The following is a 19,543-nucleotide window of genomic DNA, read 5'->3' as shown; positions in this document are numbered from 1 at the left end:
AATTTAGTTGGACCATCAGGATGTGTATATGCCTGACAAAGTAACTGAGTGACTTTACTATTATAACCTTGTGTGATGGTTTGCGGGATATGCCTGTCAACGTGTGAATTCCATTTTGGTTTTGTGTACGCCATGTTGTATTTTTAAAGTAACCGTTGTGTGGCTCTGAGCAATCATTTTGTAGCAGGAACTTGACACTTAGTAGAACGACTGTCTGGAAAGTTCCCCTAGGGAAACAATGAGTTGCTACCAGATGGGCCATTGATTTTGAACAACTCTCCCAGAAGCTGATCTGGAGGTTGGAGTCCGGGAAGTCCCCAGCAGAAAAACAGGGGCAGAAAAGTGTTTTAAAAGAAGAATGCTCTCTAAGCAAAGGGAGCCATTCCACTGCTTGAAGACCAGACCAAGTAGGCAGGAAGAGCTGCCTGGTCTAAAGGACAAACCCTGGACTCACATAGGTGGTTGGGACACACTGAGGGGGGTTACATTCAGGAGTTGGTTATTTTCCTAAGATCTTGCAGATCTTTTAAGAGTAAAAGTGTTTGTGGTTAAGGAATTCCTTTGCTAAGCCTGCACTTCCTTGCCATATTGTCATGTTGTTGCTTACAGGTATAGCTAGAAAAAAAACAGGGCTCTCACAGCCAAGTGGACTCTGGGAGGAGGATGCATAAGTGACAGGGGTTCTCAGAGGGGCTGTGGCATTGGTTCTGGGGTCAAGGCAACTGGACTGTGGGGTTCCACTGCCCAGAAGGGTGTCAGACATAAGGTTTTCATCTGGGAATACACCTGAGACCCAGAGTTAGGAACAGTAACCAGTCACTACCCAGACTGAGGAGGCTTGGAATCATATGGGATTCAGTGGCTGATTTCCATCACAACAGCCTGTTCAGAGAGCAGGACTAGGCCAAATTGCAACACTTCAGTCCTACCTCCCCGTGTCCCTGACTTTTAAGTTTGTGTGTGACCCTCTCATTATGAATCTGAGTTCAAATTATAAGCTATTTGAGGCAGGAAATGTGATTCTATTTATCTCACTGCCAGTGCAGGCTCAAATACAGAGGGCATTGGGGCACTGCCCCACCCCCAAAGTAAAGCATGCATGGAGTGGGGCTGCTATAGATTTGCTGGGTTTGCAATTTGTATAGTAGCAAGGTGCTCTTCACCACCCCGCTTCTGGCTCGTGCACAGACTGCTGAGTGATGTTCTGATAGAAGGAAACCCACGCCAATTCTGAGTGTGATTTGGGATTCTGGATTCACTGCCCAAGCCACAGGCTTGACTACATTAATGTGCTCTGGGTATCTTCTAGAGCACGCTAGCAGGGTCAACATCTACAATACAGTTGGAGTGCAACACTTTGGAGCACTCTGCAGTCACCACAACTTGTGACTTGGGCAGTGAATGTGGTGCTCCAAACCCCACTCAAAATAGCCACAATTTGCCTCCTATCAGACCTTCACTGTGCAGGTCTGCAGGGGATGAGGCAGTGGAGAGAGGGAACGTAACAGAGGAAAGAGAAGAGAAGGACCATGACCATCCTGGGAAGAGTCCAGGCCCGGGACTGGCTAGGGTAAGTAAGGGCCCTAGGCAGCATGGGAGGGCAACCTCCCTAGCGCCCATCCTCCCATTTGCCATGTTTGGGGGTGGGGGGGGGATGGTAGTCCATGGGGGCAAGTGGACATGGTTTGTTTTTTAGGCTATGCCCAAGTGCCACAAAGTTCAGCTGCTGCTGCTGCTCTGTGTAGCACCTACCACGTTCAAGTGCTCAAAAATAAGAAATAAAAATTTAAAAATAGGACAGTATGTTAACACAAGTTGCACAAATGTTGAAAGCCATAGCTGGTTATATTGGTTCTGCTGAGTTCCTCTTCCTAAAGGTAACTTACACTGGCAAGTGAAAATGACATTTATTATTATTTTTATAGCACTCAATGTTTATTTAAATACTAAATGGAAGAATACAGAGTAGGGTTTATGATACTGAATGATTTAATTAATTAATTTGCCATACTTTTTTAAATTCAATATGGAGTATCTATCTTCTGAATAAATACGTTATTTCTCTTCATAATGAATTATATGCAGATTTATTTTTCCCCAATACACTTTTTTATACTAAGTGATAAAATCAGTATAGTGCAGAATCCTTATAGTTTCAGATCATTAGAATATAGGACAGTTAATCCCTAACTAAAAATTCAGGTCCTCAGCAGGCAACTCATTCCAGGAAAATAATCTTACCAGTAAATAAATATGTAACCATAATACAGTATGTTAAATAATAAAGAAAAGTGGAGATAGTGAAGGCAATACATTTTTTAGACAAGTTCTGTTAGTGCAGCTACAGATTAGAAGGAGTCTTGTCCAGAGAAAAATTGTTGCAATGAAGTTCTGCTGAGGAAGAGGATGGACATTATAACTTAAAGATTATCATGAAGGCATATAAAACTCTACAGCCTAAATACTTAATGCTCGGCCTACTAACCCTCTGTCCTCTTCTAGAAAGGTACTTGTGCTGGGATGGGATGACTTCACTGTAGAAAAGTGTGCAAATTCATTCCTATGACTGCACATAAATATGCTCAAAATTACCAAATACCATGGTGATGATCACACTATAAAAGAGGACACGGATTCTTTGTCCCCAAAACACTCAGGTCCTCCACAGCATGAAGTGTCATTGAGGCCTGGGATCAGGTCCTTGTTGTTTAGTGCCTATGTCCCCTGAGAGAGCTGCCCCATGTTTAATGCAGATAGTTTCACAGGAAGCAGCAGCTAGTCTGACTGTCAGCCCACAGTAATGCAACTTTGCTGCATTTATGTGTGTTCCTCTGTGTGTCGACAGTGTTGAGGGCCTGAATTTGACCCATAAACAAGCATTCAGGGTAACAATTTTAGACTGCAAGTGTCATACTTGAAATGGAAACACCACGGAGGAGCCATTGTGGCCATGATCCATGAAAGTAAAAATGTGCTTAATGGTAAAAGAAAAACAGTTTAGAGTGAGGGTGTCAGGTCAGAGGAAAGATCCCCTTCTCCCTCCTGGGCATAGAGTTAAACATAAAATCCAAGAGTATTTAGTCTTGATTTTTCTGAGACCTGTTTTCTGTTCAAGGGGGGCTTAGAAATGGGCATTTTGGAGCAGACACTGAATTACCAGCAGTTACGCTCTTCCAGGAGCATTGCTTGCTGTTGAAGAGCATAGTCAGTCATTTGTGATATTCATTTACCACCTATGCTGCACTCTTCTTATTTCTCCTTCTGATGAGAGGACAGTTCTAACCACATCCTACAGAAAACATCATCCTAATGTTGATTGACTACACTAATTGTGTGCAATACATAAATGTACTACTAGTCTTTTTCACAAGAAAGGATTCAATTTTAGATAATAAAAAGACACAAGCATCTGTTTCCCCATCACTCCTTGAAACATAATTGCAAGCTGAGTCACTCAGATAAATTGGGAAATAATTGGAAACTTCTTAGTTACCCTTATTGTTTTGTAAATGAGAGAAGTACCAACTCTTGCTGTACTTACTAATGCAGTCAATTGTGCCTATGTTGTTTATGTTTGCAGGCTGCTTTTCTAAGGGACAAGTCCTAACCGGTCTTCTGAGGCCATTGGAGGATCCTGCTTGCCTACAATGAGTGGTGTGGTTCCTCTGCACTGTAGATTCTTGAGGGGAAAGGGAGAGGGAGATTTGGAGCGAATATGTCACAGAGCAGGAGGATTTGGCCCTAAGAGAGGAAATGATTGATCATTGCTACCTCATTTCCCACTCTTAAATTCTTGTATAGGTTTTTTTCTTTCTTCTCTTTTTCCTTTATTCTGATTTTCCTGGTGAGAGTCACAGTGGCAGTATGGAGAGTAGGGATGACCACACCTCCCTTTCTTCTGCAACAGGTTCCAGCTCCTCCTGGGGGATTCCCAGCATTCCCAGGCCAACCGGGGAATAATCCCTCAGGCGTAACCGGGGTCAGCCTCGGGGTCTCCTCCCAGTGGGATGTGCCTGGTAGAGTTCCAAAGGAAACCTCCCAGGAGGCATCCTTATCAGGTGCCCAAACCACCTCAGCTTTCTCCTCTCTATCGATAGGGTTTTTTTTCTTTTTAACTTAACTACACTATGTTGAGAAAGTGTTAAAAATCCCTTTGACAACCTAGAGAGTTGAAATCAGCAATATTTGTTGACAGTTTACATAATCCTACTACAACATTTAGAGAATACTTGTTAGTCAAGCAAACCAATCTGTGCTTCATCATCGCCAAGGCAAATCCCAAAGGGAAGTAGCCTCCATGCAGATTGAGTTCAACCTGGATTGATCTCAAGCTGTATTCTTAAGGTGATCTAGCTGGATATTCAGTTTGTCCATTACCGGAGATTTTATTACACCACTGAAGCTTTTTTGCCATGTGATTGCCAGCCACGTGTTTATCAAGGAATGCTGCTAAGCATCTTAATTCATTGGTCTTCCATCCTAATAACATGTCCATACTAAAGAAGTTCCTGAAATTGAACTAGTGCTGATGGAGGTAGTTTCTGGATTCAGCTACAACTATCCTCATTGTTGATTTGTGTCCTGCCATTTAATATCGAGCAGCAGTTAAAGATTACGAGAACTTGTAGCCTGATATATTGATTGTTTATTAATTACATTGATTACTTAAGAATTCCCCATTAACAGTCTGAGATTTGGTAGATTCTTCAAAAATCAGGCCCAGTATATTAAAAATACTGTTCAGTTGGGAACTCCAATGTGTAGGGGAAATCCTCTGTATTTGTAACAGTTTTATTAACACAGTTAGCAAAGTTACAAACACTCCTACACAGCAAGGTAGCTAGAGATAACACAGGATGTGCCGTGCGTCTGAGCATTCGTATATTCATACCATCCCTTGCAGAAAGAAGCAAAATATTAGTTATCCTCCTCGTCATCAGTGGTTGTCATTGTGGCATCTCCCAAGAGTTACAGCTTCCAGAGAAGACAGGCTAGGATACAACTTTTATAATCCGTTACACTAATGCTACTATGCCTAATGCATAAGGCTCCTCTTATGTCACGGTGGAGACCTCTGTGACATTCTCTGCTTCAGCCCCAAGGGCTGCGGGACTCTGGAGTTGGCAGCCAGTGGGGCCCTGGCAGGGGTCTGACCAGGGCCAGCGCAACCCATTAGGGGACCTAGGCGGTCGCCTAGAATGCTACAATTTGGGGGGCGGCGACCACGGTAGTATTTCGGCGGCGGGACTTTTTGCCGCCTCTGTGTGGGGGTGGCATTTCGGGGCGGGACCTTCCACCGCCTAGGGCAGCAGAAAAGCTGCCAGCGCTCCTGGCTCTGGCGACAACAGCAACAGGGGCCCCCTACAAGGTTCCAGTGACAGGTGACAGATTCCTGAGGGGGCCCTCCTCAGGGTTTCAGCAACGGGTGACAGCGTCGCAAAGGGGGAGTGGGATGCCTCAAGCGAGTGGCTGGGGGTGTCCTGTTTTCTCCTTGGGAAATATGGTCACTCTGCAGCTTCCAGCTGCTGTGGGCAGAAGGGGAACTCCACAGCTCCCAGCCACCACAGTGGCAGGGGAAACCATGAAACCGTGACAGACAGGTCACGGCTTCCGTAAATGTTTGTTTATTGCCCGTGACCTGTCCGTGACTTTTACTAAAAATAACCATGACAAAATCTTAGCCTTACTAATGCATAATCAATAGGGATTTCATTCCCTTTTCCTTATTTATATTTCCTCACACTACTGATGTTGGGGTGCCCTTCTCCCATAGGTTAATTGGCTGTTTACCTCAAGTTTATTAGCATATATGTCAATTAGTTACCTTGGTATTCTTGTGGTGGGACATCTGCTGATGTTCCTAACTTAAAATATGCCAAGCTGGTATAAATTAGCGTCTTGTCGTTACCTGTCAACAATTTAGTCATTACAGCACTCTGTCTTATGATAGCTTATGATCCAGGGTTACTCCTGGTTAACTGCACATATAAGGCTTTGGGGCTTTATGCCTTGTTTAGATAAGCTGTTGTCTTACAGGCCTGAGGCTTTACTGCCTTAACTTATTCGTTTGCCTTACCTGGCAAATACCGACAGACTACAGAGCAAGATTCAATCCACTGCTCTTCAGCCTTCCTCAGCACCCACATTATACTGCCATACAGTGGAGTTGGTCTAATTCTGTTTCTGTATATCTGCAGCTATGTAGCCAAGATTTTCTGTGCCACTCAGGCAAAAATAACCAATGAAATCTTGCAAAAGGGCTATTCCGATATCCTACGTGTTGGCAGCAAATTGGTGCTGGGAATGTTCTCTGCTTCAGCCCTTTCTTTTAACAATCTTAGGCCTTGTCTACACTACACAATTAAGTCGGCCTAAGTTAAGTCGATGTACAGCCACCACAGTAATTACTTCAGTGGTTCATGTCCACACTAAGGCCCCCTCCGTAGGTGGTGTGCATCCTCACCGGGAGTGCTGTTGTTTTAACTGTGTGGGGCATTGTGAGGCACTGACAGCTGGAAGGAACCCCACCCTGGGACCTACCACCCAAGCTGTCAGCCCACTCAGGGCTCACAGCCAGAGCGTTCCTCCTCCCTGGGGCTCACAGCCAACGGTCGATGTAAGCAATGCAGTGATCGTCCTAACTACACTGACCTAAGCACTACGCCACTCGCAGAAGTAGATTTTTTTAGGTCGATATAGTGAGCGACTTACAGGAGCAGGAGGAGCAACGTTGTAGTGTAGATACTTAGAGTTAGGTTGACATAAGCTGCCTTACATCTACCTAATTCTGTGGTGTAGACCAAACCTCAGCAATAAAACCTTTAATTTTTCAGATATAGGAACATTCTACTTTTTTTCTTCCAGGCATTGTCCTGCAAAGGGATCTTTTCCATTGCTGATTTACATTCATGAAAAAAGTTCTACCATTTCCCAAGTGGAGGAGAGGAGTTGACCCAGAACCTTACTGCTGTCCATTTATGCAAGGGTTTTACCTGGAGCCTAGGTAGTAATAGACTAGAAAGTGACCTACTTTGCTAGTATTATTGTATCTGTTTACCACATCTGGAGGGAAAATTCCACTTTCCCCATATTATTAGTTTATTAGCACAAGGCTGTGTATATTTGAAGTTGCCTTCCATTGATAAGCATTGTTTCAAGGTGCATTTTTCTGTGCATCTTGAAACAATCACTGAGTTAGAATCTCAGAACATGTTCTCTTGATATCCAGCATAATAAACATCATCCCACTTCCATTAAAGTAAACAGCCAAATTGATTGACCTTAGTGGATGTAGGGTAGGCGTAAGTTCAAACTGACTGAGCATTCAGTTTCATTATATGAACTCCCAACTACAATAGTCTTAGCTCCTAATGTCTGTTTCTCATTTAGCTGTTTCGTTTACTTTCTCCTCAGACTTTCTCTCCATTAAGCTCCCCTAATTCTATGTTGTGATCATTTTGAGAGTTTCTTAAATGAAAGTATTCCTTTCTGTTGCATAAAATATCTTTTTTCTAAGGTCACTTTATTTTTTAGAACATGTTGTTGTCCATCGTTTCTTATGTATGTGTTCTTTTTTTGATTTGTTCTGCATTATCACTTGTCTTTGTCATTTATAAAAAACTTTTAAATAGACAACCAGAAGCTTTTAGTTTTTAAGAGAGAATATGGCCTTCTGCATCTGTTATGGTCCGGTAGCTTGATCCTGTGTATCATTTGAATCATTACATTACATTTTCATCTACCAGAACCCTGTGTTAAATAAAGAAGAGCTTCTTAATCTCATCTAGTTCCGAAACATCTGCTTTCTTTTGTAATCAAAGTATTTGCTTGTTCATCAGATCTGCCATAGGAGAAACTAAGCTAGGAAATGCTAGGGATTTTATCCCTCTCCCATTGATGTGAATGGGAGTTTTGCCATTGAATTTACTGGGTACAGGATAAAGCCCCCTCTTAGTGTTCAGCGCTGAGGCTTATTGGTTGAAACCCAGGCTAAGAATTTATACTTTGATTTTTACTTTTTTTGGAGCAGTAGTTAGGTTAGGGGGGTGGAGATGGGTTTGTTCTCTACCTGCCTCTAATACATCACTACACAAATATCGTAACATAGAAAGTACATGTCCACTTGAATTTCATGGTGAAAGTGGAGAAAAACCTCAGATCCTGTTGCTCTAAAAGCACAGGACCCTGACACTTGAGCTAAAGGATAACCTCCTCTCTGTATTAGCAGTTTAGGACCTGTGACAAACAACTTAATAGTTTTGATCCCATCTAATAGGGGACATGTTTTTGTACTCATCTCTCTCCTCTACGGCTATGAGATCTGGACACCATACAAATGGAATATCAAACAGCTAGAGGCCTTCCATATGCGGTCTCTGCACGCCATTATGGGGATCCATTGACAGGACAAAATTACCAACCTGGAGCTTCTCCAAAAGTCAAATGCCATAAGAATCGAGGCCATGCTGATAAAAGCCCAACTACGTTGGGTTGGACACTAGGATGCCTGAACATCGACTCCTCATAATTTTCTATGGAGAATTGGCACAAGGACATTGGAATCAAGGCCGTCCCAGAAAGCGCTACAAGGACAGCATCAAGGACAGCTTACACTTTGATACAATAAAACTGGATGATCTTGAGAAGGTTGCATTAAATAGATTAGCAGGGCAACCCACAACACTCAGAGCTTTTCAAGCCTTTGAAGAGGACAGAAATAATTGATGTTGGTAGCAAGGTAAAAACATCATACTACTGCTATAGCTACCAAGATGCTCATTAATGACTTTGTCCTCCCGATCCGCTCACGAGCATGCGCGTCACACTTTGGACTTCAGAGTCACTCCAGAATCCACAACAAGAGAGAGCATGAAAACGTCATCGTCGAACCGATGGACTAAACATGCATGCGCGCGTGCGCGCGCGCACACACACACACACACACACAGAGTAGGGGACAAGGGTACTATATTAACCAGGTTATTACAATAAGAAGTTGAGAGTTTCAGCTGAAAAGACAAAGCTTATCCCAGCACTCTTTGAAGGAGGAATGAACAGTAGACCTGCACTCGCAATCCTTCAGTGCAAGGATCCATACAGTTCCCTTGATCCAGAGTAGTATACCATCATTGTTATCAAAGTAATATTAGCACACTGGTGTCAGTGGGAGTTCTGCCATGAATCAAGCTGTAAGTGGCCTACTTCTGGATGTGCCATATTCCAGTTTACAGACATTAACCCTTAATGAAATTCAGGATTCAGTATTCTGTCAGGGCTCAGTCCTTAGAGGGAAATCAATCCAGAATCTTAATTTATGTAGCTTTTCGTTTAAAGGGCTGGCTACACACACTGTTTCCATTAGTCTGTAGTTACAGTTAATATACTGTTTTTGAATGGCTAAACCACATTTGCAGTTGAAACTGAGCTATATGGAAAAGAACACCAAGCTGGCAACTAACCCATAGATAAACACAAGAGATAGGTGACATGCTTGCATAAAATGCACTGGTTTTGCTACTGTATTGGAGCAGCTACTTCCAACTGAGCCAGAGCTCAGACCATAGCTAATATGTGGTCATAACAAAATAAACAGCAGGATCTGAAGAGTTTGTTTGGCTTTTGTATCATGACTGTAGTCATTGTACATTGTGCTGATCCCCAAGGCAGAGACTAGTAATTTTTAACCAGATGTGCTTGGTTATAATGGAAACCACAGACTCATTGGAGCGTTTCCTACTGCATAATACCTTCTGCTGTTGGGCCTGAACATTTAGCAAGTTTGAGATTACTAACTATTCTAATATCTGTTAAAGTGCACAAAGTGAACATTTTTTGCTGACTGCATCTTTTATACTTTAGCTGATATGGTCAAGTAGGAAAACAAGAATACACACTCAGTGTTTTGTTTTGCTATTTTAGTCGGTTTTAAATCTCATCTCGAGAGCTTCCCAGATTAATGTCTTTAACCTTTACCTTCAGTAGCCTAAACCTGCTCACTTTATCTAAATTAATTTCAGTTTAGCTATTGTGTATCTCATTTTGCAGTGTGTTCAGGAGATAGAGCTCATGCAGGGCCTTGTAACATGTTGATAACTGATTTTAGTGGGAAGTAAAGAATTCTCAGGAGACTCGCTCGAAGAGTGCCAAGCATTATGTAAGTCAAGTTCACAACCTTTCCTGTGATCATTAAGAATTGCTGTTGTGGAGCCTGGAAACTTGATACAGAGGTTAGATGCGATCAGCTAGAAAAATTTGTATTACAAACTCTGGCACTGATCATAAAAAAACAAAGTCATAAATTACAAATCAGGAAATTGAGTACATATGTATTGTACGGAAATCTTTCATGCCTAAAAACTCGAGGTTGTTGGAGGATCAACTTATTCAAAGATTGCCTTGAAATAAACATAAGACTCCTGTCATGGGCAGGTAGCAAAAAAAAGGAGATTTGAAAGAAATTTTCTCCTGGGATTAGGGAGTTAAAATAAAGGGTAAGATTTGCTGTTTATGTGGCATGCTTATTCTGCCTGTGACTTCGACAGTGTTATCTATGTATTGTGAAAGACCCAGACCAGTGGGGTACAGGAGTCTGGTACAGGGCAAATATACTGGTCACTGGATGAGTAGTTTTCTGTTCCCTGAGTGACCAGAGCAGTGGCTGCACTAGAGTAATCAGGAACCTGCTTAGAACCAGTTAAGGCAGGCAGGCTAATTAGGACACCTGGAGCCAATTAAGAAGAAGCTGCTAGAATCAATTAAAACAGGCTAATCAGGGCACCTGGGTTTTAAAAAGGAGCTCACTTCTGTTTGTGGTGCGAGTGTGAGGAGCTGGGAGCAAGAGGCGCAAGGAGCTGAGAGTGAGAGGGTGTGCTGCTGGAGGACTGAGGAGCACAATCATTATCAGACACCAGGAGGAAGGTCCTGTGGTGAAAATAAGGAAGGTGTTTGGAAGAGGCCATGGGGAAGTAGCCCAGGGAGTTGTAGCTGTCATGCAGCTGTTACAGGAGGCACTATAGACAGCTGCAGTCCACAGGGCCCTGGGCTGGAACCCGGAGTAGAGGGCGGGCCCGCGTTCCCCCCAAACCTCCCAATTAGACTCATAGATTCATAGATTATAGGACTGGAAGGGACCTCGAGAGGTCATCGAGTCCAGTCACCTGCCCGCATGGCAGGACCAAATACTGTCTAGACCATCCCTGATAGACATTTATCTAACCTACTCTTAAATATCTCCAGAGACGGAGATTCCACAACCTCCCTAGGCAATTTGTTCCAGTGTTTAACCACCCTGACAGTTAGGAACTTTTTCCTAATGTCCAACCTAGACCTCCCTTGCTGCAGTTTAAACCCATTGTTTCTGGTTCTATCCTTAGAGGCTAAGGTGAACAAGTTCTCTCCCTCCTCCTTATGACACCCTTTTAGATACCTGAAAACTGCTATCATGTCCCCTCTCAGTCTTCTCTTTTCCAGACTAAACAAACCCAGTTCTTTCAGCCTTCCTTCATAGGTCTTGTTCTCAAGACCTTTAATCATTCTTGTTGCTCTTCTTTGGACCCTTTCCAATTTCTCCACATCTTTTTTAAAATGCGGCGCCCAGAACTGGACACAATACTCCAGCTGAGGCCTAACCAGAGCAGAGTAGAGCGGAAGAATGACTTCTCGTGTCTTGCTCACAACACACCTGTTAATGCATCCCAGAATCATGTTTGCTCTTTTTGCAACAGCATCACACTGTTGACTTATATTTAGCTTGTGGTCCACTATAACCCCTAGATCCCTTTCTGCCGTACTCCTTCCTAGACAGTCTTTTCCCATTCTGTATGTGTGAAATTGATTTTTCCTTCCTAAGTGGAGCACTTTGCATTTGTCTTTGTTAAACTTCATCCTGTTTAACTCAGACCATTTCTCCAATTTGTCCAGATCATTTTGAATTATGACCCTGTCCTCCAAAGTAGTTGCAATCCCTCCCAGTTTGGTATCATCCGCAAACTTAATAAGCGTACTTTCTATGCCAATATCTAAGTCGTTGATGAAGATATTGAACAGAGCCGGTCCCAAAACAGACCCCTGCGGAACCCCACTCGTTACGCCTTTCCAGCAGGATTGGGAACCATTAATAACAACTCTCTGAGTACGGTTATCCAGCCAGTTATGCACCCACCTTATAGTAGCCCCATCTAATTTGTATTTGCCTAGTTTATCGATAAGAATATCATGCGAGACCGTATCAAATGCCTTACTAAAGTCTAGGTATACCACATCCACCGCTTCTCCCTTATCCACAAGGCTCGTTATCCTATCAAAGAAAGCTATCAGATTGGTTTGACATGATTTGTTCTTCACAAATCCATGCTAGCTGTTCCCTATCACCTTACCACCTTCCAAGTGTTTGCAGATGATTTCCTTAATTACTTGCTCCATTATCTTCCCTGGCACAGAAGTTAAACTAACTGGTCTGTAGTTACCTGGGTTGTTTTTATTTTCCTTTTTATAGATGGGCACTATATTTGCCCTTTTCCAGTCTTCTGGAATCTCTCCCGTCTCCCATGACTTTCCAAAGATAATAGCTAGAGGCTCAGATACCTCCTCTATTAGCTCCTTGAGTATTCTAGGATGCATTTCATCAGGCCCGGGTGACTTGCAGGCATCTAACTTTTCTAAGTGATTTTTAACTTGTTCTTTTTTTATTTTATCCGCTAAACCTACCCCCTTCCCATTAGCATTCACTATGTTAGGCATTCCTTCAGACTTCTCGGTGAAGACCGAAACAAAGAAGTCATTAAGCATCTCTGCCATTTCCAAGTTTCCTGTTACTGTTTCTCCCTCTTCACTAAGCAGTGGGCCTACCCTGTCTTTGGTCTTCCTCTTGCTTCTAATGTATTGATAAAAAGTCTTCTTGTTTCCTTTTATTCTCGTAGCTAGTTTGAACTCATTTTGTGCCTTTGCCTTTCTAATCTTGCCCCTGCATTCCTGTGTTGTTTGCCTATATTCATCCTTTGTAATCTGTCCTAGTTTCCATTTTTTATATGACTCCTTTTTATTTTTTAGATCGTGCAAGATCTCGTGGTTAAGCCAAGGTGGTCTTTTGCCACATTTTCTATCTTTCCTAACCAGCGGAATAGCTTGCTTTTGGGCCCTTAATAGTGTCCCTTTGAAAAACTGCCTACTCTCCTCAGTTGTTTTTCCCCTCAGTCTTGATTCCCATGGGACCTTACCTATCAGCTCTCTGAGCTTCCCAAAATCTGCCTTCCTGAAATCCATTGTCTCTATTTTGCTGTTCTCCCTTCTACCCTTCGTTAGAATTGCAAACTCTATGATTTCATGATCACTTTCACCCAGGCTGCCTTCTGCTTTCACATTCTCAACGAGTTCCTCCCTATTTGTTAAAATCAAGTCTAGAACAGCTTCCCCCCTAGTAGCTTTTTCAACCTTCTGAAATAAAAAGTTGTCTCCAATGCAGTCCAAGAATTTGTTGGATAGTCTGTGCCCCGCTGTGTTGTTTTCCCATAGACTTTAAGGTCAGAAGGGACCATTATGATCATCTAGTCTGACCTCCCGCATGATGCAGGCCACAAAGCCGTCCCAACCCTTTACCTGGACTGTGGGTTCTTCCAGAGGGGAAGGTCTCTGGGCAGTTCCCCAACCCACATGGTGAATCTCTGAGGCAAGAAAATCCGCCAATAAGCGCAGGACCCACCAAGATAGAGGAGGAACTTTGTCACAGTATCCAGCAGTATTTAGATATTATTAGGCTCCTTATTTTATCTCACCTAGACCATGGAGAGTGTGAGTTCAGTTTTAACTGGAGATGGAACCCAAAGCTAGTGCAGAACTGGGCCCATAAGAGCTGGTTTTCAGACACATTTAATTTGGGATATTATGACTATTTTGTTTCCTGCAATGACAGCATCATTCATTGATAAAGAACTTCTACCCGCTCCATGCACTAGAACTATATTTATTCTATCAAAGAGATTTGTCTAAATCTTCTTAATAGGAGGAAAGCCAGCTCAATTGTATTGGTGTCCCAGTTATGGGAAGCTGGGAAATTATGTATGCAGCAGTGTTACAGATAAGAGGGACTAAATATGTTTGTTTGGCATCCTGCAGATATGGTATTGGCTGCTTTAATGGTGAGGTGTTGATTATATCTTTTATCAGGGTTGAATAAGAATGCCCAGTGGGAAGTAGTAGAAACTATTTTAAATGTTAAAGCTTCAGTGTTAATATGCTGAAGCAGTTGTTGCAACAGCTGATTTTATTTTGTGTGTACACTGACCATCGCTTTATCATATCAGCACCACAAACTGTGCTTTCCTCCACCGTGATCATATTAAGAAGGGAATATAGGACTTTCTCTATATCTGGAATTGAGAAAATGAATTGTTGTAGAGCTGCGAAGTTGAAATATATAACATAACAGCCGTACTTATGAATAGAGTGAGCATATGTTGCTGAGCATATTTTAGGAAGGGTCTTTTTCAGTTTCTTATCATTTTCTTAAACTTTTATTATTTGACTGAAATTTGTCACAGCTGTTCTCTGTCCATGTAGATGAGAATGGAAATAGGGACTATGAGGGCCCTGGCTTCCTTGTATGTGTAACCCTTCTGCCTGTCTGAGTTGGCAGCAACAAGGGCCAGGTTCTGTATCTAGGGGTTCCGTTTCAATAACGCAATGCAAAACCAGCTCGAGCTTCTACCCAGTAACCTGGGACAATTACATACCAGCCCTGGGCGCCTCTAAGAGGCAATACTTCCCGTCTCACAAGCACGGAGTCTGAGTGTAGCAAAATCCATTTAATAAAGGAGGGAAACAATGCGGCATTATGTTGGGGAAACACCACAAACAGGATTCATAACACAAACCATGAGCAAAGGACCTACCCTCCCCCAAGTAAGTTTGGAAGTATCCTTCCCCCTCAGGGTCTTAAGTCCAGCAACCCAAAAAAATCATCCAAAAGTCCAACAACCCAAAAGTCTCTGTCCCTGGTCAGTGCAGCCCCAGACTTCAAAAGTTTATCTGCAGAGTTTTACCTCCCAGCCTGGGGAGGAGGGGGGAGCGGTGTTAAGGGGCACCTTATGTGGTCCGAGGCCAACTGCCCTGCCTCTCCATGGGGTTCTGCTGGAGCCTTCACCACGAACCGCTCCACCAGTTGTCCCGCGAGCCGCTCCAGTTGTCCCGCAAACTGCTCTGCTCCGCCAGCTGCTCAGCAACATATCTTCATGCCCCCCCACAGCACTCAGTGATTTCAGCTCTCAGTAATTTTAGCCCCTTAGTTATTTCAGCTTGTAGTAGGGAAGTCTCAGTGCTGATGCACCATTGGCCCAAAGTGAATTCAGCTCAGCAGCCTGTAACTAGACTCCTAATGGAATTAAAATTAGTTCTGATATTCCATAGTAGAGAGGAGGAGATGCAAATGGGATTTCAGGCCCTCAAAAGGGGCCCATAAGCATCAGGTACAAATACCTGTCCCCAGCCTCTCTCAATTCACTGGGTTTTGGAACCCATGTTCCTTGTCTAGCAGGTGCTACTTAATTGATGGCAAGTCCCTCTGTCATAAAACAGTTTCATTGTCCTTGATTCACATAATCAGGGTAACAACACTTTATTCTTCCTACCCCAATAACAGAAAAACTGGGGATCCCACAGCAGCCAAAGTGACCATTTGGGCTCATGCTAGGCGGGGTGGGTGTGCCTATGCAAACAAGATCAACCCCTGAAGTTCTTTTCCACAACTCGCCACAATTCACCACCAGATGTCAGGGTAGAGCTCATCCTGACTCTGCTTACACATGGAATAGGAATTATATAAGCACCTTCACATATGTCCCTGATTACCGGTATAGTGTAGCAGAGACCATTCTATTCCTAGCTCTGTAATAGGTGCATATGTTGACATTTCGTTGTTTCTTCAATTTATTTATTTTAAACGTAGAACATTCCATTGGGATAAACTACATTAAAAGAAGTTAAGTTTGTAAAAAGAGCACTCAAAAGTTAGGAAATGAGAGGTTGCTTTTGTAAGTTTTTACTCCACCCAGCCCCCTTCTGTAGATGCATTACTATAATTTCTATTTCCATGATCACAGATAGAGCTGAGTGAATCATTTATTTTTCTGGTTCACTGGCTGAACCAAAAATAAAAAACAAATTCAATTATTATGTTAGAAGCAAAACTGAATTGTTTTTAGTTTTTCTCACCAGACCAAAAAACAAGCAAACAAATAATTTGTTCAGGTCAAAAGGATTCTAAACAACATTTTCAAAACTATTCTGAGGCTTGCAACATTTATTTTTCAGATAACATTATTTACTGAATTCAACCCAAATTCATGAAGTTTCAGTGCTTTGAAAAATGCGTTTTTCATCAAATTTACTATTCCTTGAAAATATTTCATCTTGCTTTAATGTTACCACAGGACTCTTTCCCCATTCAGTGTCCAGGCTGGATAGTAAATCAGGCAGGGTTGTATAGTGAACGAAGGTCACTGAACTCAAGTAAGAAAGTCTTGGGGTAAAATCCATGCCTCATTGAAATTAATAACAAAAGTCCCATTGACTTTAAGGAGATAAAATTTCACCCTGGATCTTATTTCAAATACTCTGCAGTTTGACCATGTTAGATCAGAGCTTTTGATTTGGCCCATTATCAGTATCTGCATCACTTGCAAAATGTTTATATGAATTTATGTTTGGATGGTGAACACCCTCACAATATAAGGGGTGTTTGGATCTGAAGTTGTGTTCTGCTCACATTCTAGTGTGTACCTTGCTGTGTGTACAAACAATTGGGGAGGGGGAGGGAAGTTATCCATGTCTCTTGGTAACAATAATAGGAATATGCTATGGGTTGTTTTTTTTATCTGAAGATGGTGGTTGTTAAGGTGGAGCCCAAGATTTCAGCACCATATTTGTCTGGTTTTACGTGTTTGTTTCATTTCTTTCTTTTCCTTCCCATTTTTCATTACAGTTATTTTGGGACGGCCACAAATTATCACGTGCAGATCACCTGAACAGGAGACATTTTCATGTCATTGGACAGATAGAGATTTTCACAACCTCACTACTCCGGGAACAGTACAACTGTTGTATATGAGAAGGTAAAGAGAGTGTGCAATTTGAAATGCCTAACAGTCACTGCATTGCTCATTACAATGCAATGCAATTCATTTCATGTCATGGAAAAAGGCTAAGAAGGCACAGTTTAAGTGAATGTTTTTGAAACCAAAGATGTTTGTCAATCATAATGCAATGACTAATATGGATTGGGAAAGAATGGGTTGAACACCGAAGGAAACATTCTTAGTAGAAATAGGCCCAAGGTGCAGAATCTGGAATTTGAACACCCCACAGTTTGGGGAAGAGGTTTCGGATATGGGATTTTTGTTTGTTCCCCTGTGAACCTAACAGACAGCTATGAAACTACAGCCACGTTTTTGAACCTTACCAAGTTTGAGTTGTGTTCACTTCTGGGGGTTTGCTTCAGGCCCATCTAAAATTCTGTTTCAAGCTTTAGTAGAAGCCTCCTAAATCAACTGCTAGTTTGAACTCCTTTGAATCCTAACTGCTCGGATGCCTCTATTCCATCTAATGTAAATGGTTATCAGATAATTGTGATATCTCTGTGTCTCCAACTGTAAAGGATGAGCTATAAAGATTAAGTAGGTTCCATTTAATAACGCAATATAACAATGCCACACAAATTGGCCATATCACACATTTTATCTTCTTACCAGAAACAAGAATGATGTAATAAAAAATTGAACTAAATGGCAGAAGAGGTCATTGGGATGTGTTGTTATACCATTTAATGCCACTTATTGTATGTTCATAGATTAGAAGGCACCACTGAGTTCACCTAATTTGACCTCCTGCATCACATAGGTCATAGATTTCATGCAGTAACTCCTGCATCAAGTCCATAACTTCTGGTTGAGCTAGAGCATATCTTTTAGAAAGATAACCAATCTAAATGTAAGACTTCGAGTGACAGGGAATGTTGCATCAGTGCCATTTGATTATTTTATAATTATTGGGCTACTCGGTGATGGATAGAACTGCTAACCATGAATTTTCTTGCCTTTAAGTTTCTGACCATATTCTTATCATATAATTTAAGGTACTACAAGTTTTGCTAGACGCCTGCTTAAGGACTGTGCCATAAGGAAATATGTTCTCTTCTTGGTACATATGCATAGCTTCCATCCTTACTGGTGGGCATTGCAGTATGTTTTCATGATGAAGGGATAGCATATTCTAAATTATTGCTGGGTGGAGGGTTATTTTAAGCCATGGGTGGCCAAACTTTGCAATATCAGGGGCCTCAGTGCCAACTTGCCAGGAGGCCAAAGGCTTTGCTTAATTTTCATGTTTAAAAAATATCACACATTCACAATATTTGCTTGCACTTGTATCTTTCTTGATATCTGAATACAGCTTGCTTGCTGTTTTTCGCCAGCAACAAAAGCCTATAGCTGATTACTTTTGTCCTAACCCTACTGGTTCTGGGAGAGAACAGATATGGGCCACATTTTAGTTTTTTATATAACATATAACCTAAAGCTGCATTTTGGGTAACCCCATGCCAGTCTGTTTCAGCTCCCATTACAGCCTGAATTGCAATCAAATGGAGAAAAGTTTAATTAGAAGTATTTCTGTGATATAGTGGTCTATCAGTTTCTAGCACACATATCCCCTCTTTTCAAGTATTACAGGCTACATGAACCACGTAAACAGGATTATAATTTTTCCAGCAAATATCAGGCTATTAAAGACTGTTTTCCACAATATATTTTATGTTTTGTGAAGAAAATGTAACTTCACATCTCTTGACAATGAAGTTGAAGACCTCAGTGAGTGCAATTAAAATAAATGTCTTTAACTATGTCTCTGGCTTTGTTTTACATTTCAGGTGGGCATAATCTTCCTGTGAAAAGTTTTATTGAGCAGCGTAATTTGTTAAAATTATAAATTTTTGCAGAGTTCTCAGCCAGCGTAAAAGACAAAGGAACAGCTGTTTTATTTTTCTCCTCAACTTCGGTTGCTATTCCGGTGGCTTTTAAAGTTCCTTTATCTACTCTACTCAGGTGTAATGAAACTGATTTCAGATACTGACTTCTAAGGGCTCTCCAGCAAACCACTGCAGGAATTTTATCACCTACCACACATGCAAAAATCTAGAGGGAAGCTCATCATCATCCTGGGCTGTGCAAAGTGTCTGCAAAGTGTTGGAATCCCCTTATCCCCATTAAATAGTCTGTGTAGGGGGTCACCCTACCACACAAAGACCTGGCTTTAGGTCGGCTCTACACGAGCTCAGACAGAAGCCCCTGGTGCAGTAGATGTGCCAGACCACCCTAGGTATAGTCGTGGCATTCTTATGTCCCAGCCATTCTCAAGTGCACCTCTGAAGTCAGGAAAAAAGTTAGGGAAGTCATCAGGACTGCTGTGACCAAGTGACGCCTGGCATCCCTGTGAATGGAGAGGTGCTAGCTGTCTCCTACTGTTCCCTACACCTACCTCAGCAGGCAGAGGGAAGAAT

General features: G+C 42.1%; 1 protein-coding gene across 6 annotated transcripts in view; it reads left to right on the top strand.

The window, feature by feature from the left end:
* The window catches only part of GHR (growth hormone receptor), a 205,159-nt gene that overhangs the window by 168,032 nt on the left and 17,584 nt on the right, over positions 1-19,543 (top strand). For all 6 annotated transcript variants that reach the window (XM_054031699.1, XM_054031700.1, XM_054031697.1 and 3 more), the window contains one exon: positions 16,973-17,102. In XM_054031699.1, the coding sequence (XP_053887674.1) occupies positions 16,973-17,102 (130 nt within the window). The remainder of the gene's footprint in view (positions 1-16,972; positions 17,103-19,543) is intronic.

The sequence above is a fragment of the Malaclemys terrapin genome, chromosome 6 (assembly GCF_027887155.1).
Source record: "Malaclemys terrapin pileata isolate rMalTer1 chromosome 6, rMalTer1.hap1, whole genome shotgun sequence".
Taxonomy (NCBI): Eukaryota; Metazoa; Chordata; order Testudines; family Emydidae; genus Malaclemys; species Malaclemys terrapin.
This window is presented reverse-complemented; position numbering and strand designations above follow the sequence as displayed.